At 42.6% G+C, this 19,029-nt stretch overlaps 1 protein-coding gene across 2 annotated transcripts; it reads right to left on the bottom strand.

The window, feature by feature from the left end:
- Window positions 1-4,044: 4,044 nt before the first annotated feature.
- On the bottom strand, window positions 4,045-12,963 carry hnrnpub (heterogeneous nuclear ribonucleoprotein Ub). 2 transcript variants are annotated; one of them, XM_018735289.2, is made up of 14 exons: window positions 12,265-12,963; window positions 11,101-11,215; window positions 8,745-8,818; window positions 8,062-8,201; window positions 7,483-7,582; window positions 7,284-7,396; window positions 6,933-7,196; window positions 6,690-6,809; window positions 6,290-6,418; window positions 6,036-6,204; window positions 5,688-5,957; window positions 5,229-5,461; window positions 4,887-4,988; window positions 4,045-4,716 (listed from the first exon to the last, which is right to left on the bottom strand). In XM_018735289.2, exons 1-14 carry the CDS (start codon window positions 12,779-12,781, stop codon window positions 4,666-4,668), a joined length of 2,397 nt encoding a protein of 798 aa, XP_018590805.2. In that variant the 5' UTR covers window positions 12,782-12,963; the 3' UTR covers window positions 4,045-4,665. The 2 variants fall into 2 exon arrangements, with proteins under 2 accessions (XP_018590805.2, XP_018590806.2); XM_018735290.2 differs by having other exon boundaries at window positions 4,887-4,985.
- Window positions 12,964-19,029: the final 6,066 nt, after the last annotated feature.

Below are 19,029 nucleotides of genomic sequence, written 5' to 3'. Positions count from 1 at the left end.
CGGAAGTGACTAGCCGGAAGTTACAAAGACGGAACTGGTGCTTGAATGCTGGGCGGTTAGCTGTAGCTAGGCTAGCGGGTTGCTGAGCAGTGACTGTTGAAACAATTGAGTTTTCGGGGATTAAGGTCGTTATGAAGAGGCCTACTACTAACAGCACAATAAACACTCAGCGCAGAATTGGAAAAGTCACAATATATTTACGAATTTTTTTTGATTTCCATACGTAATGTCTTAGTGAACGAGTATTGTCTCTAACTAACGTATTTAAGATACAATCTAAATTTTGTTCGAATGATCTTCGATTTTACATTAAAAAATAAGTGCATAAGAATAAATATAATAATATAAAAATAATAGCATATAATATAAAACTTAAGAACAAATGTTTCCTTACTTTGCTCACAAAGATACATCTTCCAATCCATCCATGTCTGCAAAATTCACACACATGCATTGACTGAAACTGCTTGTCCCAAGTGGGGTCGCAGCAAACCGGAGCCTAACCCGGCAACACAGGGCGCAAGTCTGGAGGGGGGAGAGGATACACCCAGGATGGGACGCCAGTCCGCCGCAGGCGCACCCCAAGCGGGACTCAAACTCCAGACTCACCAGAGAGCGGGACCCGGCAAAACCCGCTGCGCCGCCGTGCTCCATGTCTACAAAATTATTAAGAGTAAATGGTGTGAAGAATTTGGAGCAGTACTTTCACTTTATTTGAGCTGCAGTATTTAAGGGGGGGGTTCAGTGGCGCAGCAGGTTTGACCACATCCTGCCCTGTGTTGGGTCTGGGGCTCAAGTCCTGCTTGGGGTGCCTTGCGGTGGACTGTCGTCCCGTCCGGGGTATGCTCCCCTCCCCCTCCAGCCCTGTGCCCTGTGCTGCTGGGCTAGGCCCCAGGCTTGCTGCGACCCCACTTGGGATAAGAGATTGCACACAGTGCGCGTGTGTGTTTATTTAAGGGGCGTAAGCCAGGCCTTACTCTACTTTACATCACTTCTGCAAAACATGCCAAAACACACACACACACACACACTTTCTGAACCCCTTGTCCCATATGGGGTCACGGGGAACCGGAGCCTACCCGGCAACACAGGGCGTAAGGCCGGAGGGGGAGAGGACACACCCAGGATGGGATGCCAGTCCATCACAAGGCACCCCAAAGCAGGACTCAAACCCCAGACCCACCAGAGAGCAGGACCTGGTCCAACCCACTGCGCCACCGTGCCCCCTATTCATGCCAAAACAGTGCAATGTAATAAAGTCCTGTTCAGCACAGTCATAAGACTCTGATGTGCTCTTGGGAACAATGTTTCTGAGCACTGTGCTTGAAAAAAAATCCAAGCAGTTTCAGATCAGTATCTTGAGTCTTTACATTTATTCATTTAGCTGATGCTTTACTCCAAAGTAATTTATAATCTTACCCATTTATACAGGTGGGTAATTTTTTTTACTGGAGCAATTTAGAGTAAGTACCTTGCTTAAGAGTACTGTAGCTAGAGGTGGGGCTCAAACCTGCAACCTTTGGATCCAAAGGCAGCAGCTCTAACTTACTTGGAGTATCTGAATTAATGGCTTTTTTCATTTGTTAGTTATTTGAATGGTATCCCTATGTCTGTTATTATGGGACAAATGTTATTTTAGCAGTTAGAACTAATGATGTAATATGTAATATAAATTTCATATGTGTGTGATACTGGTTTGAGTCTTACTCCTGCCAGTTGTAAATCGCTTTGCATAACAGTGTCAGTTAAACAGTATATGGTATAATGATGATATAACATTGTGGCAGTGGGTTGTGTAGTGGTTCATGACAGTGACAAGACTTTTTTCTTTGCCCAGTGTGGTATTTCACATTTCACAGCCGTAGGTTAGAGTGGGGTGGATGTGGCTGTAGTGGAGAAAGGCGCTTCTTTTACATGTCAGGTTTGTTAATCTGACTGAGATAAATGTAATTAAGTTTCTTTGCATAGGTAAGAGTGAATTTGTGTTCCCTAATTTTCTTAAATATACCCATGAGTTTATGCCATGTTAATTTTACTCTGTTTAGTAAATTCTCTGATCCGAAGATCATGGATAGAAGTTGTGTTGTTGGGAAACACATACTGTATGTAGGGTTGACTTCATGCATATGTGGTTGTACTATACTGTATGGTGCATGTTTGTCAAGAACATGTATGGAAGTACTTTGTGCTGGTGGCTGTGGAAGGGTTGCGAGTATCGGAGGAGAGCGAATACCAGAGTAATTGGACTATCATGAGCATTGGCCAATGAGTGCTGTGGGACTGAGAGATTGGGTGTATTAGACAACAGTCCCTGCACATTGCTCCAGCAATAGCTGTATCCTGGAAGTTTTTGGGATAGGAAAAGCTGACTAGAGATATGGAAGGGGAGACCTGAGGAGGGGGTAAGTTAAGGTGGTGTTAGTTACCTTCATGGAATCTGCTGTGCAGCAGAACCAGATTGATTATACTGTACTGGAGAACTAGATTCTTTTTCATTTCAACCTTTGCATTTCATGGAACACAAATAAACAAAAGATCAATACATGGTGTGGCATGATGCCTGAGGGAGGGTTTGGTTTTTCTTTTTTTTAAATGTATTTTTTTTTGACTATCCACCTCTAATTTCCCTAGCTGTATCACTCTATAATTCTACCTTGGGAAGGTGGTTTCATTTTGAATTTTTAAGGAGTTGTATTTGAAGTGCATCCACTGAATTTTAACAGATGAATTAAAAATAAAATGGAATAGAGGTCTTAACTCCAAGACCAGAACACTTTGTATTAATAAATTTTCATTGTGAACAAATTTAACCACTTATTTCCAGGTTTATAAAGTTGAGAATACAATCTCATGTTGAGAAGTGAATACATTAAAAGCAATATGCACACTCAAGCACTGTTAAGCGTATCTGCACATACATTTAAATGCAATTATTTGCATTTTCCAAATCCTGGTTTAAATAGTCAGAATTTCAGGGCTCCATATCACAGAAAGCTGTTGAAAATTGCTCTATGAAGCAAGTGTCCCATGATCTTTCTTTTTAAGAAGAGGTGGGTGGGTGTGTATGGAGGATTGTGGGTAGGTAGAATAAACTGAATATTTGTCATTTTATTTCTGTTTTAATTCTCATAGCAAAATACAAAACATTTCAATGTATAAAAACAAAACTGAATTTGTCTATTTTACAAAAAAGAACATCTGTGTACATCCAGAAACACTGCCAAGTAAGCTTTATGTCAAACCTGTCAAGCACTGTCACTCATTGAAGTACTGTAACCGTTTTGCCCTCAGTGCTCATTTGTGCGCTGCACAGGTGAACTGGCCAAGGAGGTTTTCTACAAACTACTATTCTGATCATTAATACAGTAATAGCCAGTGTTTCACTGCTCTAACCTATGCAAGATTGCAATCCATGAAAATGGCCATGGATCTAACCATTTGAAGGTTGAATCACAGCACCATTTGTAGACATATCCCCATTCCAAAATGAGTGGTAACCTGACTGCTGTATGCAATGTGTAAAATACAAACAAGCTTATGTGCAAGTAACTGCGCACCTTGCTAGATATATTCATTTCCCAAAATAAAGCACCACTGCAGGTCAACTTGATAGTAAAATGGCAGTTTCTCATCACTTAAATAAGTGGTCAAACAACTCCCCCCCCAAAACCTGTTAAGTGACAGTCAGGCCTGTGCTCCTCTGTAATACTATACCTTGGCCTTCATAAATAGCTTGAGTACTGCAAGTATTCCTAAACTACAAAAACAGCGTGTTATAATCAATGGGGTCACTACTGACAAAGACCAACAGCATGGAAATGTTGCTTTATTCATGATGGGTTCTTTAAATTCACTGTACTGCCAGCATCCCAGTGGCTTACTGTGGGAAGGCAATTCTGTCCCTTGGTGATGTTGCTTTTCTTTACCACAAGCCTGATCTTGTGTGACAAAGCAGGCTGGTGTCTCTCAGCAATCAGCTACCCCAATCACATTCAAAGGCTGCTTAACACCTTTGTTATAAATGGCAGAAACAAGCCATACAAGTTTTAAAAAAAGCAAAGAACCCATTTATTGTAAACCTGCTGTTAGCTATTACAAGGTTTTAGTATTTTTAACCAACAAATGAAGCATTAAAAGGAAAAAAAAAAAAAAAAATCCAACCCTCACAGCTTCATCCATTAGAAACACATTTGATGCAGCAAGACTACAATACAAATTTACCACAATGACAACATGCTTCTAAAAGGAGCACTATGTGCTCCTGATTTATAAGCGTCAAAGTTAACACTAATAAGGACAACTGGTACTATGCAAAAGTCAGATACTTCAGTAAAAATCACATTGTACAGATAAAATGTTGACCCCTGAAATTCACCAAAAAAACATCCCACCCTGAATCAATGCTGAGGTTCCTGACACTTAACGTCTTAAAGCATGGGATTTAAAATAAACGGATAACCAATATACAAAAAAAAAAAAAAAAAAAAAAAAAAATTCATAAAGCTGCAAACAGAACCCACAGGCACTTCTCCTAAGATGCGGAATGTTTTTTTTTTTTTTTTTTTCCATTAAAAGTAGGGACTTCCAAAAAAAAAAAAAAAGTAAGCATCTGCAGTGGGGGGTATGGGGTGTCATTGTGCCACCAGTCCATTCTTCTGCAAGTCCTCAATAATATCCTGGATGATACTGCTGGCTCCATGGCTTCTGGTTCCAGAACTACAGATGAAAACTGAATTAGTTAATATCAGGTTTAATGATGCATATATGTTGAATTTACAGCTCATAACTGAAAATGAAGTGTGTTGCTGAATGTTGATACATTTCATAAGTAAAATTACTTTAGCTTCTAGTAATGGAATGATAAAACTCATTTTATAAACACCTACCCCCTGTTGCCAGTTCTGGTTGAAGGCCTGGGCCTTATTCATTCCAAAGTTGCCGTTTTTGAAGCCACGGTTGTTGTTGCTGCCCCTGCCTCGAAATTTCTGCTGTAAAATATTTAAGACAACCTGTCCATGACACTCAACACCAGAAGAGCTACCCTGAGAAATGCAAGTATCAACCCATAACATCTGAAGCATTTCTGAATTCTACAACTTGACATTGTCAGCATATAAAAGTAAATACATAAAAATGGGGAATATACTGAATTAATTCTCAAAATGAGTGAATGCACCAGTGAAATAATGACTGCAACCTTCAACCTCCCTTAATGTCAATCCACATACCTGGTTGAAGTTGCCTCTGTTGCCGCCACCCCCACGGGCCATGCTGCCCCTGTTCATAGCGCCTCCCCTGTGGCCCATGTTCCCCCTAGCAGGTCCGCCTCTGGGGGCTGCGCCCCGACTGGGCATGCCACCACCTCGATTAAAGCTGCCGCGATTAGAGAAGCCCCCTCGGAAAGCAGGTGGAGGCAAGAATGCTCGAGGTGGCCTGCTGAATCCACCCCTGGGTCCAGGCACTACAGAGACATACACCTCATTGTCAGTCTCCTTGGGTCTTCTACAATCACTTCAACCAGTGATCCTGAAAATGAGCATCCTAACATATTCCATTTTCATTATGAGCCATACATGCAGAATACATGTAAATTACAAGAAATAACAGGAGGAAATTTGGTTTCAAATGGTCTGAGGGAAAAAAGAAAAAAAAAAAAATTTAAGCCTCACATAACCACTTGGTCTCACCTCCCCTGAAGCTGCCTCGGTTCTGGAAACCACCCCGGCCTCCTCTCTGTCCTGGTCCTCCGCCGCGGTTGAACTGGTTCTTGCCACCGCGGCCACGGTTTCCCCCTTTCTTAGCAGGAGCTCCACCCTGGTTGGGTTTTTTCTCTGGTGGCAGGGCAGTTTTGCTCTCCTCCTTGTACTGCTCCAGCAGCTTGGAAGCCTCCTCCTTCTGCAGCTCTACGTATATGACCTCATTGAAGCACTCGCCTTCCTCTGGCAGCGTGTAGATACCTGCAGCAGGGGGCCTGTAAGTCTGAGCTTTTGTACAGCTGAAAGTTTATCTGAAAAAGGACTGAAATGTGGTCAAACCTTTCATTTTGAGCACAGCATGCTCAGGGACATCTTTTCCATCTGTCTCAGCCTTCTTTTGTGTCCTCTGTTTGTAGTCCTCATCTGTTGGACAGACCACCACAGCCTTGCGCTGAAACCCAGCAAACAGGCACATTTTCCTCCTTTGGGCAGGAGCAGACACATTGGTCTGTTCAGAGGAAGAAATTAGGGGTTAATGTGTGTACTTGGACACTGAAGAAACAGCACTTTATCCACATAAGACAATTCTTCACCTGGTCCAGGATGTAGTTGCGCTTTTTGCGGGCAGCAATCTCAATGAACTTCCCCAGGAACAGAGGGGCACGCTGGGAGATGGCAGTCAGTTTTGTTGTGTCCTTCATTTGTCTCTTCAAGCTAGATATCTGCACATGGACACAAGTTACTGTTTAAAAGCAAGTTTCAATTCATAAGATACACATACTTGACTAGGGAAAACCTGCATTAATTACATTTTTGATTAACCTGTTTGAGCAAATCACACTAATTAAATGTCTTGTGTGGCACATTAAACAAAATTCATGCTGAGGCTAAACATCAGTGAAGATCACAACATTGCTACAGGTGCATTTTTGCTAATTAAACATTCCATTTATTGGATCTTTGTGAAGCAAGATAAATTAGTATTAAACTAACCATCATTTTCTCCAAGATAGTGTTGGTGCCCAGGACATTGTACTTCCCAGGGTTTTCTTCCACATGTTTAGTCACCCAAGCAGTCTTTCCAGCACCAGGGAGGCCAACCATAACAATGACCTTCAGAATAAGGTGTTCATGTTAGTAGGGACAAAACAGCAGCATAAATCCACAAATTGCCTGGCACAGAGAGACAATGACATTCTTTTCCCCACCACCTTCACTGAGCACCTCAAATCATACCTCGCAGTCCTTCTTGGTCTCTGGCCCTTTGGGGCCACGCACACGGTCTTCCACTGGAATCTGCTGCAGAAAGTTGAAGCCCTCTGGCTGGGAGAAGTATGGCATCTCTCGCTGGCCAAAGTTGAACTCCACAGCACAGTTATGACACAGGACATGAGGGAAAAGGGGCCGTCCAGTCAACAAATCCTTGCTGACTTTGAAGGCCACACCAAGGTCCCGACCATTCTTGGAGTAGGACAGCTCCACTTCGTCCGCTTCAAAGTTCTGTGATAAACAATGTACTATAAACAGCTATATTTTGCAACTTGTCACAGCAGTACAGCACCTGACTACTTAAAACTGAGCACTTACAACAAGACAACCGATAACATCGTTCTCATCATAGGTCTCCCCATAGTCTTCAGTCACACAGTTAATGGTTTTCTTTCCCTTGACGGAATAGGCGTAGGAGTGCTCCTCCTCACCTGATGGGAATAGTTACCAGACTTAATTTGGAAATCTCCAGATATTTAAGCATATGCAAGTCAAATTCACTCCTTTAAAACCTCACCCAAGAGAAGGCTGCCACTAGCCAAGGACCAGCCCACTTGGACATCGTGGATCTCAATGCCTTTGCTGGACACATGCTTCACAGGAATCTTCTCAATGATCTGTTCAGTTACAACAGCAATTCATTTTTACAGAGCGCTATTCTCACGTAGTGAAACAGAATGCTTTAACACAGGCCTAAGGCAAGAAAAACAAATACATCAGATAAACAATGAAGACAGCTGACTAATGACTACCATAATATAGTATTTCTATAGAGCTATAAGTATGCTTACTGGCCATGGAGCAAAGGAACAAAAACTCAACTGAAAATCGAGGGAGAAAAAAAAACCTCTGGGGATCCAAGGGCCAGTGGCTGCCCACCCCTCCTGGGCATTCTAGATTAGTAACAATTCTAAGCCAGTTAACAAGTAATAATGATATTGTTGCTATATGGTATCTTGAGAATCCCCAGCTCAGCATGGTACGTCTCATCTAATCTGGCAGTTGGTCATCATCTTCAGTGTGTAGTCAAATGGGGAAAAATACAAACCCTACCGCCCCTATAATCTGTTTAATGTAAACAGTAGCATGGTCTCACCTTCATTTCAAAACAGGCCTTGCCCTTAGCCACTCCATAGGAGGCCCTGCCACCTGCCCACAAGTAGGCAAAGCTCTCCATGGTGAGAGAGGAGGCACTGTAGCGGTCCCGTGACACTTTGAAATGCAGATCACTGTTGTCTGCTCAGAACCAAGAGAAGCCATGCAATCGGGTCAAAATGTCTTTAGAAAAATCTTTCATGTTTTACAGAGCAACAAAAAAAATGCTTTAGTATTAATAACATCTATTCAGAAAAAGTAGAATGTTATTGAACTTTCTTTTACTTATAGGTTTTTGGCAGTAATATTAAACACCCTGTCTCATTTCTTTTGTTTCTTGTATAGGATCTTGACCACTACCACCCTGCACTGGACAAGTAGATGTTGATTATGGACAACATGAATGGAGGAATATTGTAAATCAATATAAAAAAAGACTAGCCTTTATGCGTTCTTCGATTTTTGCAATAAAGTCTCTACAAGACGCTTTCGCTGAACATAAGACTAGCTACCAAACACTAATAAACACAGGATTTTAAATGAGTGGAACAAATGCTATACAGTAAAATAAATTTAAAAGGGATTAAAGGTCCTAACAGAGTAAAGGGTGGGATCTTTAAGCATCTTACATTCTGGTTAAGATTTTACCAGTATTGTTTAACCACGCACACACTGTTCACTCACAAGTGTCGAGACAGACGGTGGTGTCATCAAACTCCTCATCTTCCTCCTCCAAAGGTGGCTGTGGAGACTTGGCCCTAAAACAAATTGCAGCGTCAGCCTTATTAACTTTAAAAACCTACAGAGCACCTGAGGGCGAGGGACCCAGAACAGTCCAGGAAGAAATCAATGACGACTCCAGTGTGGTACATGTGGAAATAAAACCTTCCTTGAAATGCATGAGCGTTGCAAATATCTTGTTACAAGAAACAGTTCACAAAGGGCCATGAAACAGATGCTGTGTAGCATGAGACCCCCCATATTCAATAAAGCTGAAAGTACATCAGACCGGTGCGCAAGCACAGGCATCTAGTCTTAAATCAGAATTGCTAGTTATCTTTAACAAAATAACCACAGCAACCAGTGATGTTTAAGAAAAAGTGACATAAACCCTTAAGTTAATTTCAGTGAATTAATTGCAAGAGAATGCAGAAAAGCTCCACTCATTCTTGGTGAATGATCGTATGATTCCACACACAGGATACATTAAGGAGACACTATCTATATATGCCTGTAACAACCATGCCCCCCAGTGGTTATTCTCAGCTGCCAGCCAGGAATTAATTTGTTGAAAAATCCATTATCAGACATGAACAGGCTATGCAAGGTGGCACCCAAACAAATCAATACAGCTGGTGGATGTTCAACTTGCACAAAACTGGCAATGCATTAATCATTATGAAGATTTGTATTTTACATTGAACCAAATAGGTCAGTCAGTCTTGCCACCTATTACACAGACTAAACAGCCTATGCAGGCTACATTAAATAATAAAAATGCTGCTTTACCATAAGCTCATATTCTTTAACCACACAATTTTTTTTCCTACAGACACACTTCATTTAGCTGACGCTTTTCTAGAAAGTGACTTGCAGTGTTAACCTACTTACAATTATTTACCCATTTATACAGCTGGGTTTTTTTTTTTTTTTTTTTTTACTGGAGCAATTTAGGGTAAGTACCTTGCTCAAGGGTATTACAGCTAGAGGGGCCAATGAACCTGTGACCTTTAGGTTCAAAGGCAGCAGCTCTAACCACGACACCACCAGGTGCCCCCCTGTGTTTTATTAGTGGGCAAAAATGCAGCCATGCTATGCTGCAATACATCTGAAATTTACAGCTATACATTATTTAGTTGTCTAGGGTAACATATTAGATTTCTGTAATATACTTATGATTTACCCATTTATACACTGAAATATTCTTACAGAAGCAACTCAACACAAGTACCTTGCTCAAGGGTACTACATTAGGAGGAAGACTCAAAACAAGGACATTCTGACAGTACAAGCCATTTTTTTTAAACTACAGGTTAAAAGTTGCTTCATCTTGTGATCTGTTTATTAAAATAACTTTCTTCAAGAAGCAAAACTATTTTGTATTCTCAACAATATTACTGTGTGTAAATAAGGGGAAAATTAAAAGCACGCGGCACTTAATTTGTCAAACAGCACAGTTAACATTTATCAAACTTTAGTAGCCAGCTTATTACAACAATAAAAGGTTGATATAATTATATGAAAAACACCACATAAAGAGTTTCCTATAAGCACAAGTCTAACAAAAAACAAGATACACCGATTCAGGAACAAAGAAGCAAAGAAGCAACAAAATAAAATGTGCCTGTAAAAAAAGGGAAAGAAGTACATTACTGCACAATCACACAGCAAGGAAAAGACTGCAGAAACCAACTCACCGATGAAATGAAACGATGAAAATAAATAAGTCCAAACTGTAGCATCAGTGCATCCCTTCCCACCTCCCCCAATAGGCGCACTAGTCATGTAAATTCCCACTCCAAAGACTGACAGATGTTCCATATGGATTGTCCACTGAGCATGCGCGCTGCCTGCACCACCACTCGCTGCGTTCACTGCACAGAGCGACCCCCCCCCCCCTCTCCCGCCCCTCAGGCTCCGCTCCTTTGTCACCCTGCGCGAGGGAAACCCAACCTCATACCGCGTCCCCACAGATACAGGACACCCATAAAGCTCACTTTTCGTGTATAAAATATGGAAATGCAACAATGTTCGACTAAAACAACATTCGTGTTCACCAACTACACACAGATAACGTGTATTTGTGGAAGCAAAATTCTTTAGCCAGTTTCTTTTCCCCCCGTTTTTTGTTGCAGTTGTTAACCGCAGACAATATACACCGAGATATCCTTCACCCCTCCCCCCAAATTCATTTTTTATTATTATTATTAAAAACAGTAAATATAGGATGTACGCATTGGCTTTTTAAGCCAATACGGTGTTTAAGACGACATCGAGTGGCACTTCAGGCATACCGAAGGCCAGACTCTACCATCCTTACCGGCTGTATTTGCTCTCTTCAATAAATTCAAAGTAGCCCCTTCCATGTTCCTCCCGACGTCTCTTAACACCCTTCTTATTCTTCTGTTCAGCGTTCTTGTCTTTGTCCGCATCCCCTTTGAAAAATAAAACAGTACACAGTAATGAGGCGCTCCTCCTCCGTGTCGGAGCCAGGCTGTTAATGGCGGCCCACGACGAGGCACCGCTCGGCCTCCCTCTGCCGTCACCAAAGGACCCAGAGTCAGAGATTCAGGTTCAAAATACAGCACTGAACAGAAAATACCCCGGTGGGATGTCTTTCACCATTAACATCATATCATATACTCATGCCGGTCAAGCTTGAACTTAGTACGTCGTTGTAACATCATGTCTCGTCCTCACGGTATCGCATGATGATGAGGGGGAAAAAGGAAAAACCGTCCGAACTGAATAATAATGAATGATGAGCTGAGCGTCAAGTGCGCAAGATTTGGGTTTTAGATGCACCTTTTTTCAGCTTTTAACAGTGACTGGTAGTGCTCCTCGAGTCCAAATAAACCGCACAAACAAAAGGAAAGTCGCGTGTTATATAAATAAGAGCCGGTCTGAGCGCCGCGAAGAAGCGCTCGGGCGCCCGGTCTCCGAGGCCTCTCGTCCCCGCGTCGCAAAACCCGGCCAGACCGCGCCGAGCGGCCCCGGCGTTAGATCGAGACTGAAAGTCGGCACCGGGAGTACTGTGTGCGCCGTGTTTGCCTGTTAACCGCGAGCTAGAGAGACCGGCCGGAGTGAAACCTACTTCATCATCATCATCATGTGTCCTCGTTCCCACAACAATGGAGTCGGCGTGATGCCATGTGCATCCTCATCTACGATCTACTACAGCGTCGGTTCGGATCCACACGGGAACCTCCTCACGGACCGCGAAAAGCTAACCTCGGTGACCCCTGAAATTCAGGCTGAATATGTCTACAATTCCAAATCCGAAATCGTACTACTCTACCAAAGACCACAGAAGCTGCATCGCCGTCGGCAAGCTAAATTAACGTTAAAATGACCGCGGCCCGGCGTCCAGGCAGAGCTACGCAACGACTCGACAGCACCAGGCAGGGCTACTATACCGTATACCGCCAAGAATCTAATGATGCGAATATTAACCTGTTTCCGTTCATTTTTAACCGGGACTCACCGTCTATTGGCTGCGATCCAGGCAATCCGTCATCGTCGTCCAGTTTCTCCATATCCTCATCGTCCTCCTTCAGCAGCGCCGCGTCCTCGTCTTCGTCCACTAGCTTGTCCATCTCGAGCGCGGCGTCCTCGTCCTCCTCGTCGCCCATCTCATCGTCCTGCTGCCCGCCGACGTCCTCGCATCCACCTTCGGCCGCGGGCTCCTCAGCGTCCGCCTCACCCACCTCGTCCCCCTCCTCGGGCTCCCCATCGGCCTCCATGCTCTCTCCAGCCATATCCTCCTCTAGATCTTCTACCATCTCATCTGCGACGCCCGCGCCGTCGTTGTAGCCGCCCTCGTCGCCGTTCTCCTCGGCTCCGGGCCCCGGGAACTCTCCCCCGGCCTGGGCCTCCTCGTCAAGCGCGGCCTGCAGCCGGTCCATGAGCTCGGCCTTCAGCCCCTTGTCGGAGAGCTGCCGTTTCTTCAGCTCGTCCTTCAGCTCGTTTACTTTCAGCTTCTTTACGTTGATCGAACTCATGTTGCGATTTTATTCGTGCTTATCGCTTAATATATATATGACACAGATATAAAAGTAAAGATATAACAATTAAAAAAATAATAAATCGAAAAGAGAACCGCCAACAGACGATGTGTTTCAGTGAAAGGACAGAAAATCGCCCGGTGTTCGTACTGCGCCAAACGGCACCTCCCCCGTCTTTCTCTGTAGCCCCCGCCAGAACGCGGCCGACGACCGCCTACCGTAGGCGTGTAATAGACTCTGACCGTAATCCTACGATTATAGAGGCATTAAAATAAACCGTAACGAGGATTCCAGGAGTCCACAAAATTTTGTTCGTTTCGGCGCCAAACCAACAAAATACCTGCGTTTCGTAGTCCAGCCGTTAGTTCGCAGTGAAATTTACCCACACAACACAAAAGTGTGGGACCATCAATCATAATTCACTCACTTGTACTGTATTTAAAAGTTAATTTAACTTGTTTGTGGCGGTTGATCGTGTGCTGTTAGATATTGAGATTAACTGGTCAAGAACGTGGTCTGAATAAGAGTTAGTGGTCGGGAATATATATTTTTTTCTCTCATTTTAAACCGCTTTAATTGTAGCTAGACGTTAATCCTTAATAATTGTATTAAGATGGAAACTATTACAACACATCTTTATTTGTCAGACTTTTACCCAAGATTTTTTTTTGCAGAAACTAACCTGTAAATAATTTGAAGGACCTCTGTCTGTGTCTGCATTACTATTTTTTTTTTTTTTTTTTTTGCATGAGCTTTTAATTGTGTAGGTAATAAAATGACAACTGAAAGAAACCTACCACACTGAACATGTTGTGAGATGAAACATGGTTCCACATAGTGTGAGAGAGTGTGTGCGTGTTCGTTCCAGTGATGTATGGATGAGTGACCCAGTGTAAGTAGTGTATCTAGCCAGTGTAAGTCACCTTGGTGAATAAATGTGTGTGGGATGGTAACACTATATAGAGTTCATTGGAAGTAGCTTTGGAGAAAAGCATCTGCTAAATAAAGTAATGTAAACCAGTGCTGTGGAATCGGGGTCGAAAGCAGTTATTGGGTTACTGGAGTCGGAGACGGTAGAAATGTACCGACTCCAACTACTAAATGTACCGTATATGCCGGCGTATAAGTCGATCCGGTGTATGTCGTCCCCCTAAAATTAGAGGTGTAATATAGGTTGAGGCCTATATTTGCCGGAGGAGTCGACCCCCAAAATAATGTGCAACTTTTGGCCAGTTCTGCGGAGTCGGAAGCAATTATTGGGTTACTGGAGTTGGAGTTGTAGGTTTTGTGTACTGACTCCAGAGCCCTGATGTAAACGAGTTTTCGCCCGGTGGAGCGAGGGTTCGTATTGATGCAGTTGCTAAAAAAGTTGTGGGTTAAGTGTTGCATTTTTTGTTTGTTTTCAATAAAATACTCAGTAGATCCACCTGGACACTTCCTTAACCTGGTCTACCACATTATTTTGAAGTAATGTCTATTAATTTATTGCCTTTGTCCAAGATGTCATATGATGCAGAATGTAGTTGAGCTCCTGTTTTTGCATTTGTTCATTTTGCTGATGCTTTTCTTCAAATTGACTTATAATGTTAAGCTATTGACAATTATTTACCCCTTTATACAGCTGGGTAATTTTTACTGGAACAATTTAGGGTAAATAGCTTCCCTAAGGGTACTACAGCTGGAGGTGGGATTTGAACCTATGACCTTTTTGGTTTAAATGCAGAAGCTCTAATCACTATGCTACCAGCTGCACCAGCAATGTCAAACATAAACAGCTTTTAAACATATTAAATCGTATTTTAATACTAATTGAAATAAACGTGCATTAACATTGTCTCTTCCAGAACAGATACAAAATATGTACTGTAGTTTGTGCCGTGTGTGACCGTGCCAATGTAACAAGGGGAGGAAATGGGCACCCAAGGCACAGCAGTGCCCCATCGCCTAGTCACTGACTCCCCATTTGACTGTCTTTTCAGTAAGGCAGGGTGTTTGAGATTCAGGAGGCGAGCCTGCGATTGTGCCAGCACATCCCGTGTGTAAACGTGGGCCCTTAAATGTGTTGCCCTGTGTACCAAACCCGACATCATTTCTGCACTCCCGCTGTCTGCACCTTTGAAACACTGCACAGCACAAACTTGTACAATAAAAGTTTTTCTGTTTGCTCCTTACCCCAAGTCCACATCTCATCCTGTTCTCTGGAAAAGGGCTGTATAACATAGTTATTATAAGTATTATACCTTTATTATATGTTACGGGGGGGTGCTGCAGTGGGTTGGACCTGGTCTTGCTCTGGGGCTTAAGTCCTGCTTGGGGTGCCTTGCGATGGACTGGCGTTTCATCCTGGGTGTGTCACACACTGTCTGAACTGCTTGTCCCAGATGGGGTCGCAGGGAACCGGAGCCTAACCCGGCAACACAGGGCGTGGGGCTGGAAGGGGAGGGGACACACCCAGGATGGGACGCCAGTCCGCCACAAGGCACCCCAAGCGGGACTCAAACCCCAGACCCACCGGCAAGCCGGACCTGGTCCAACCCACTGCGCCACCGCGCCACCGCGCCCCCGCACCCCCCTACCATGGATATATATATATATATATATGTACACTAATCCTCCCAGGTAACTTGTGGTTCCTCCTACAAATCATTAAAATTTAATGTTTCTGATCAGCAGCCCACTTCAGAATCATAGCCATCAAACGGGTGAACACTTGGAAATCTGGCACTATTTGAATAGACTTAGCATTGACATTATCAGTATTCATGCATGGTTTGCAACAATAGGGAAATTCAAAAATTTGGAAGGATAGAATTATTGCAATTGTTAATTCGCTAAGAGCAATTTAAAGTGAGCAGTGTGATGAGAGAGAGACGATGGTGGAAACAGGAGAGGAAAGAAAGGAAACGTGCTATTTATAAGGGATTTTCAACATGTGGCTCTCAAACCTGCACAAAGGTGTCCAAAGCAGCTCTGAGGGCTTCTTATTTTAGGTTTGATTTTGAATTAGATTCTCTCTGTGTTTAAAAAAAATAAGTGGAGAAAGTGGTGGAATTTTTGTGGCTCATGAACACATTTTTCCTATTAAAATTAGTAGTGAAGTAGATTGGTTTCATAAGAAATCTTTTTAGTAGCAGATCTTCACCAATAAATTATGTTATGCAAGCAAAACCTGTACACCGACTCCTCACCTTAAAAACACAGTTGAGACCGGAAGTCTTTTCCTAACTCAATTTGTTCAAAGCTCCAAAGACATTTTCACAACTAAATCATAACAAGTAACAGTTATATAACACAGATGTCCTTCAGTTTATTCATGGGCTGGGTTCTGCGCAACACATCAGATAAAGTTATAAAAAGATTAAACTCTGTAACACATCCATCTATCAATCCATTATCAATACCTGCATGTCCCAATTTTGGGTCTATGCAGTGAGGAGCCTAACTTTGGTAAAAAGGGTGTAAAGTTGGACAGGTCCTGCACAAGACACTACTCTATTACAAAGTAATGTTTATGTTATCATTTTCTCTTTAAGTTTACTTTTAAATTGTAGTTTACAGTAGATTTACATTGACATTTGATTAACATTAGATTAACATTTAACATTGTTGTACATTTACGTTGTATTAGTTCCAGCTACAGTAAAAAGAATTTTTAAAATTAATTTTAATTGACTGAAAATAAAAACTCCTTCTGAAGTCACAATTGTCAGTTTCATCTTACAAACATGTTCAGTGTGTGTGAGTTTTTGGCCTCTTTCAGTTTTCTTTATTACCTACACAGTTAAAAGCTTATGCCCTATTAAGTCATAATTAACAGCATGTCTTTGGACTGTGCGCGGAAACCAGAGGACCTGCAGGAAATCCACACAGACACAGGTAGACTCCACACTGACCGAGTGAAGAGTAAACCTACATCTTGTCACACCACCCAGGCGCTGTGAGACAGCAGCACTACACACTGTGCCACCGTACCGCACCTCAAGTCCTTTGTCAAGCCATTCAACACTATGCCCACACCTGACCCTTGTCTCTTAGTCAGGTGTGACTGATAGTCCCAGAGGTGGGTGTGGCCATGCTTCTGTGTGCCACAAATAGTTCACGTTTTTAAATTTATTTTGCAGCTCTGGTGCTTACATACTTTAATGCGTAAGGTGCTATTTCACAAAATGTATAGTAAAACAATTACATACATGTTGCCATTTCCCAACTGTTTAGCTGAAACAGTACCAGTCATAGGATCTCGAAGGATGAAATATTTTCCCCAACCGAGCAGTTTGAAGACAAGTGTGATTAACAGTAGTTTTTCGGTTAAAATCCCTCATGTTAAAAGTAAACCTTAGTATTTCTAACCTGGATACTTTCCAAACTCTGAGTGTACCTTGATGTTCTGTCCCTGAATACCATAATTATAAGAGCAGACACGATACACCGTTGGCTGAGTCAAACACCTACACTCAGTGAGTACCGATCAACACTGGTAATGTGGACTGCAGTCCTGCTCTCCGGTGGGTCTGGGATTCGAGTCCCGCTTGGGGTGCCTTGCGGCAGACTGGTGTCCCGTCCTGGGTGTGTCCCCTTCCCCCTCCGGCCTTACGCCCTGTGTTACCGGGTAGGCTCCGGTTCCCCGTGACCCCGTATGGGACAAGCGGTTCTGAAAATGTGTGTGTGTGTGGTATATAGCTGGAACAAATGAGCTACAGAAGAAGCCTTCAGACCTCATATTCCTACCCAGCCTATCAAAGTGTACACTGCGGTAAATGAGCCTCAGTCCAGGAAGTGGTAGGTAACAAATTAGGTTTGCTTGAGACTTTCATGTCTGCAGCTATGTCTCCTTCTCTTAATGTAATGCATAAATTGTACTTTTGCTGAGATGTATGTCGCTTTGGACAAAAGTGTCTGCTACATGAGTAAATGTAAATGTAAATGACTGTAGGCCTTCTCCATTTCTACAAGGCTAATCTAAAATCGCTTTCTGAAATCATACAATGCCTTAAATGTCCTTACAAAGAGGACGAGTTGGTCCACTGGAATTGACATTGTTGACAATTTTCTTCTCCAGCACCATGGCGTAGGCATTCCCAGAATGACAGAAAAGCATGATTTCATGATATTTAGAGCATATTTTCTTGTCTACCTTTTAAAAATGGCAACCATCACCCTTATTTCCAGTTTCAAGGTACAGCTTCAGTGTTCCATGCAAAACTGAAGAGGTATCTTAATCAAGAAAACACAACAATATGCAGTGTTTTTGACATTTCTGGATGAAGCACGACCATCCCCACAGTCCAGTTGCTGTGGCGCTGTCTCACTGCAGTAACTTTGGCCTGAGGGATAAACCCTGATTGTTCAGGACCCAGACTCACATCTTACCTTGAGCTACTGGTGAGGGTCACTTTTGTCAAGTAGGTTGAAGGTAAGGATCCAGACACAAAAAAGTTTCAAATAGACTGGGTGGAGTTCAGTGAGGTCATGTGAAGTGAGTTTTGGATGTACTTGGCAATGTTCTGGAAACTGTTTTGTGACAAAGGAGGTGAACAGGATGGTACTCCAGGACTTCTCTGTAAAGTGGGGCTATATTGACCTCAAGTGGGGACATCATCGGGAGATGGGAAAAACGGAGATACCTCTGAACCCAACAAGCCTGCCTTTCTTACAAAAGGCAGTGCCACAGGATAACAGTAAGCAATAGTATGGTAATGTATGAAATTGCTCTTGGAATTATTTTGCTAGCTGAATAAAATTTCAAGATAAAAACAACTATAGCTGCTTCTATAAATAACAAGCCGAAATTAGAGATGCATCATTGAACACGTATGTAAGCAGCCAAGTCACTTTTAATGGAAGCTTCTGCCTAGTGGAGTAATAACTGAGAATAGCTCAACTCCGGTTTCATGTTTATTTGGTGATGTCTCCAGGTGTAAATTCAGTGCTGTTAATGCTGCCCTGTTGTTGGGTTTAATCAAATAAAAAGAAATTTTAATTCAGATTGATTTCCAGCATTGCAAATATTAAGCATCTGAATTTGGGCTATATTTCTCTTGCAGCAGCATCAGAGATTAGTTACATTTATTCATAAACCAGATGGTTTTCTCCAAAGTAAAAGGCTGAAGACAGCTATTAGTGTAGTGGTTAGTGCTGCTCAGTTTATGCCCAAAGGTTGCAGGTTTGAATCTCACCTTGAGCACAGTATTTACCCTTAGCTGTTTTAGTAAAATTAACCCTCTGTATAAATGGGTAAATAACTG

This window comes from Scleropages formosus, chromosome 1 (genome assembly GCF_900964775.1).
Source record: "Scleropages formosus chromosome 1, fSclFor1.1, whole genome shotgun sequence".
Taxonomy (NCBI): domain Eukaryota; kingdom Metazoa; phylum Chordata; class Actinopteri; order Osteoglossiformes; family Osteoglossidae; genus Scleropages; species Scleropages formosus.
Note: the sequence above shows the minus strand (reverse complement) of the source record. Positions and strands in the feature narration are given on the sequence as shown.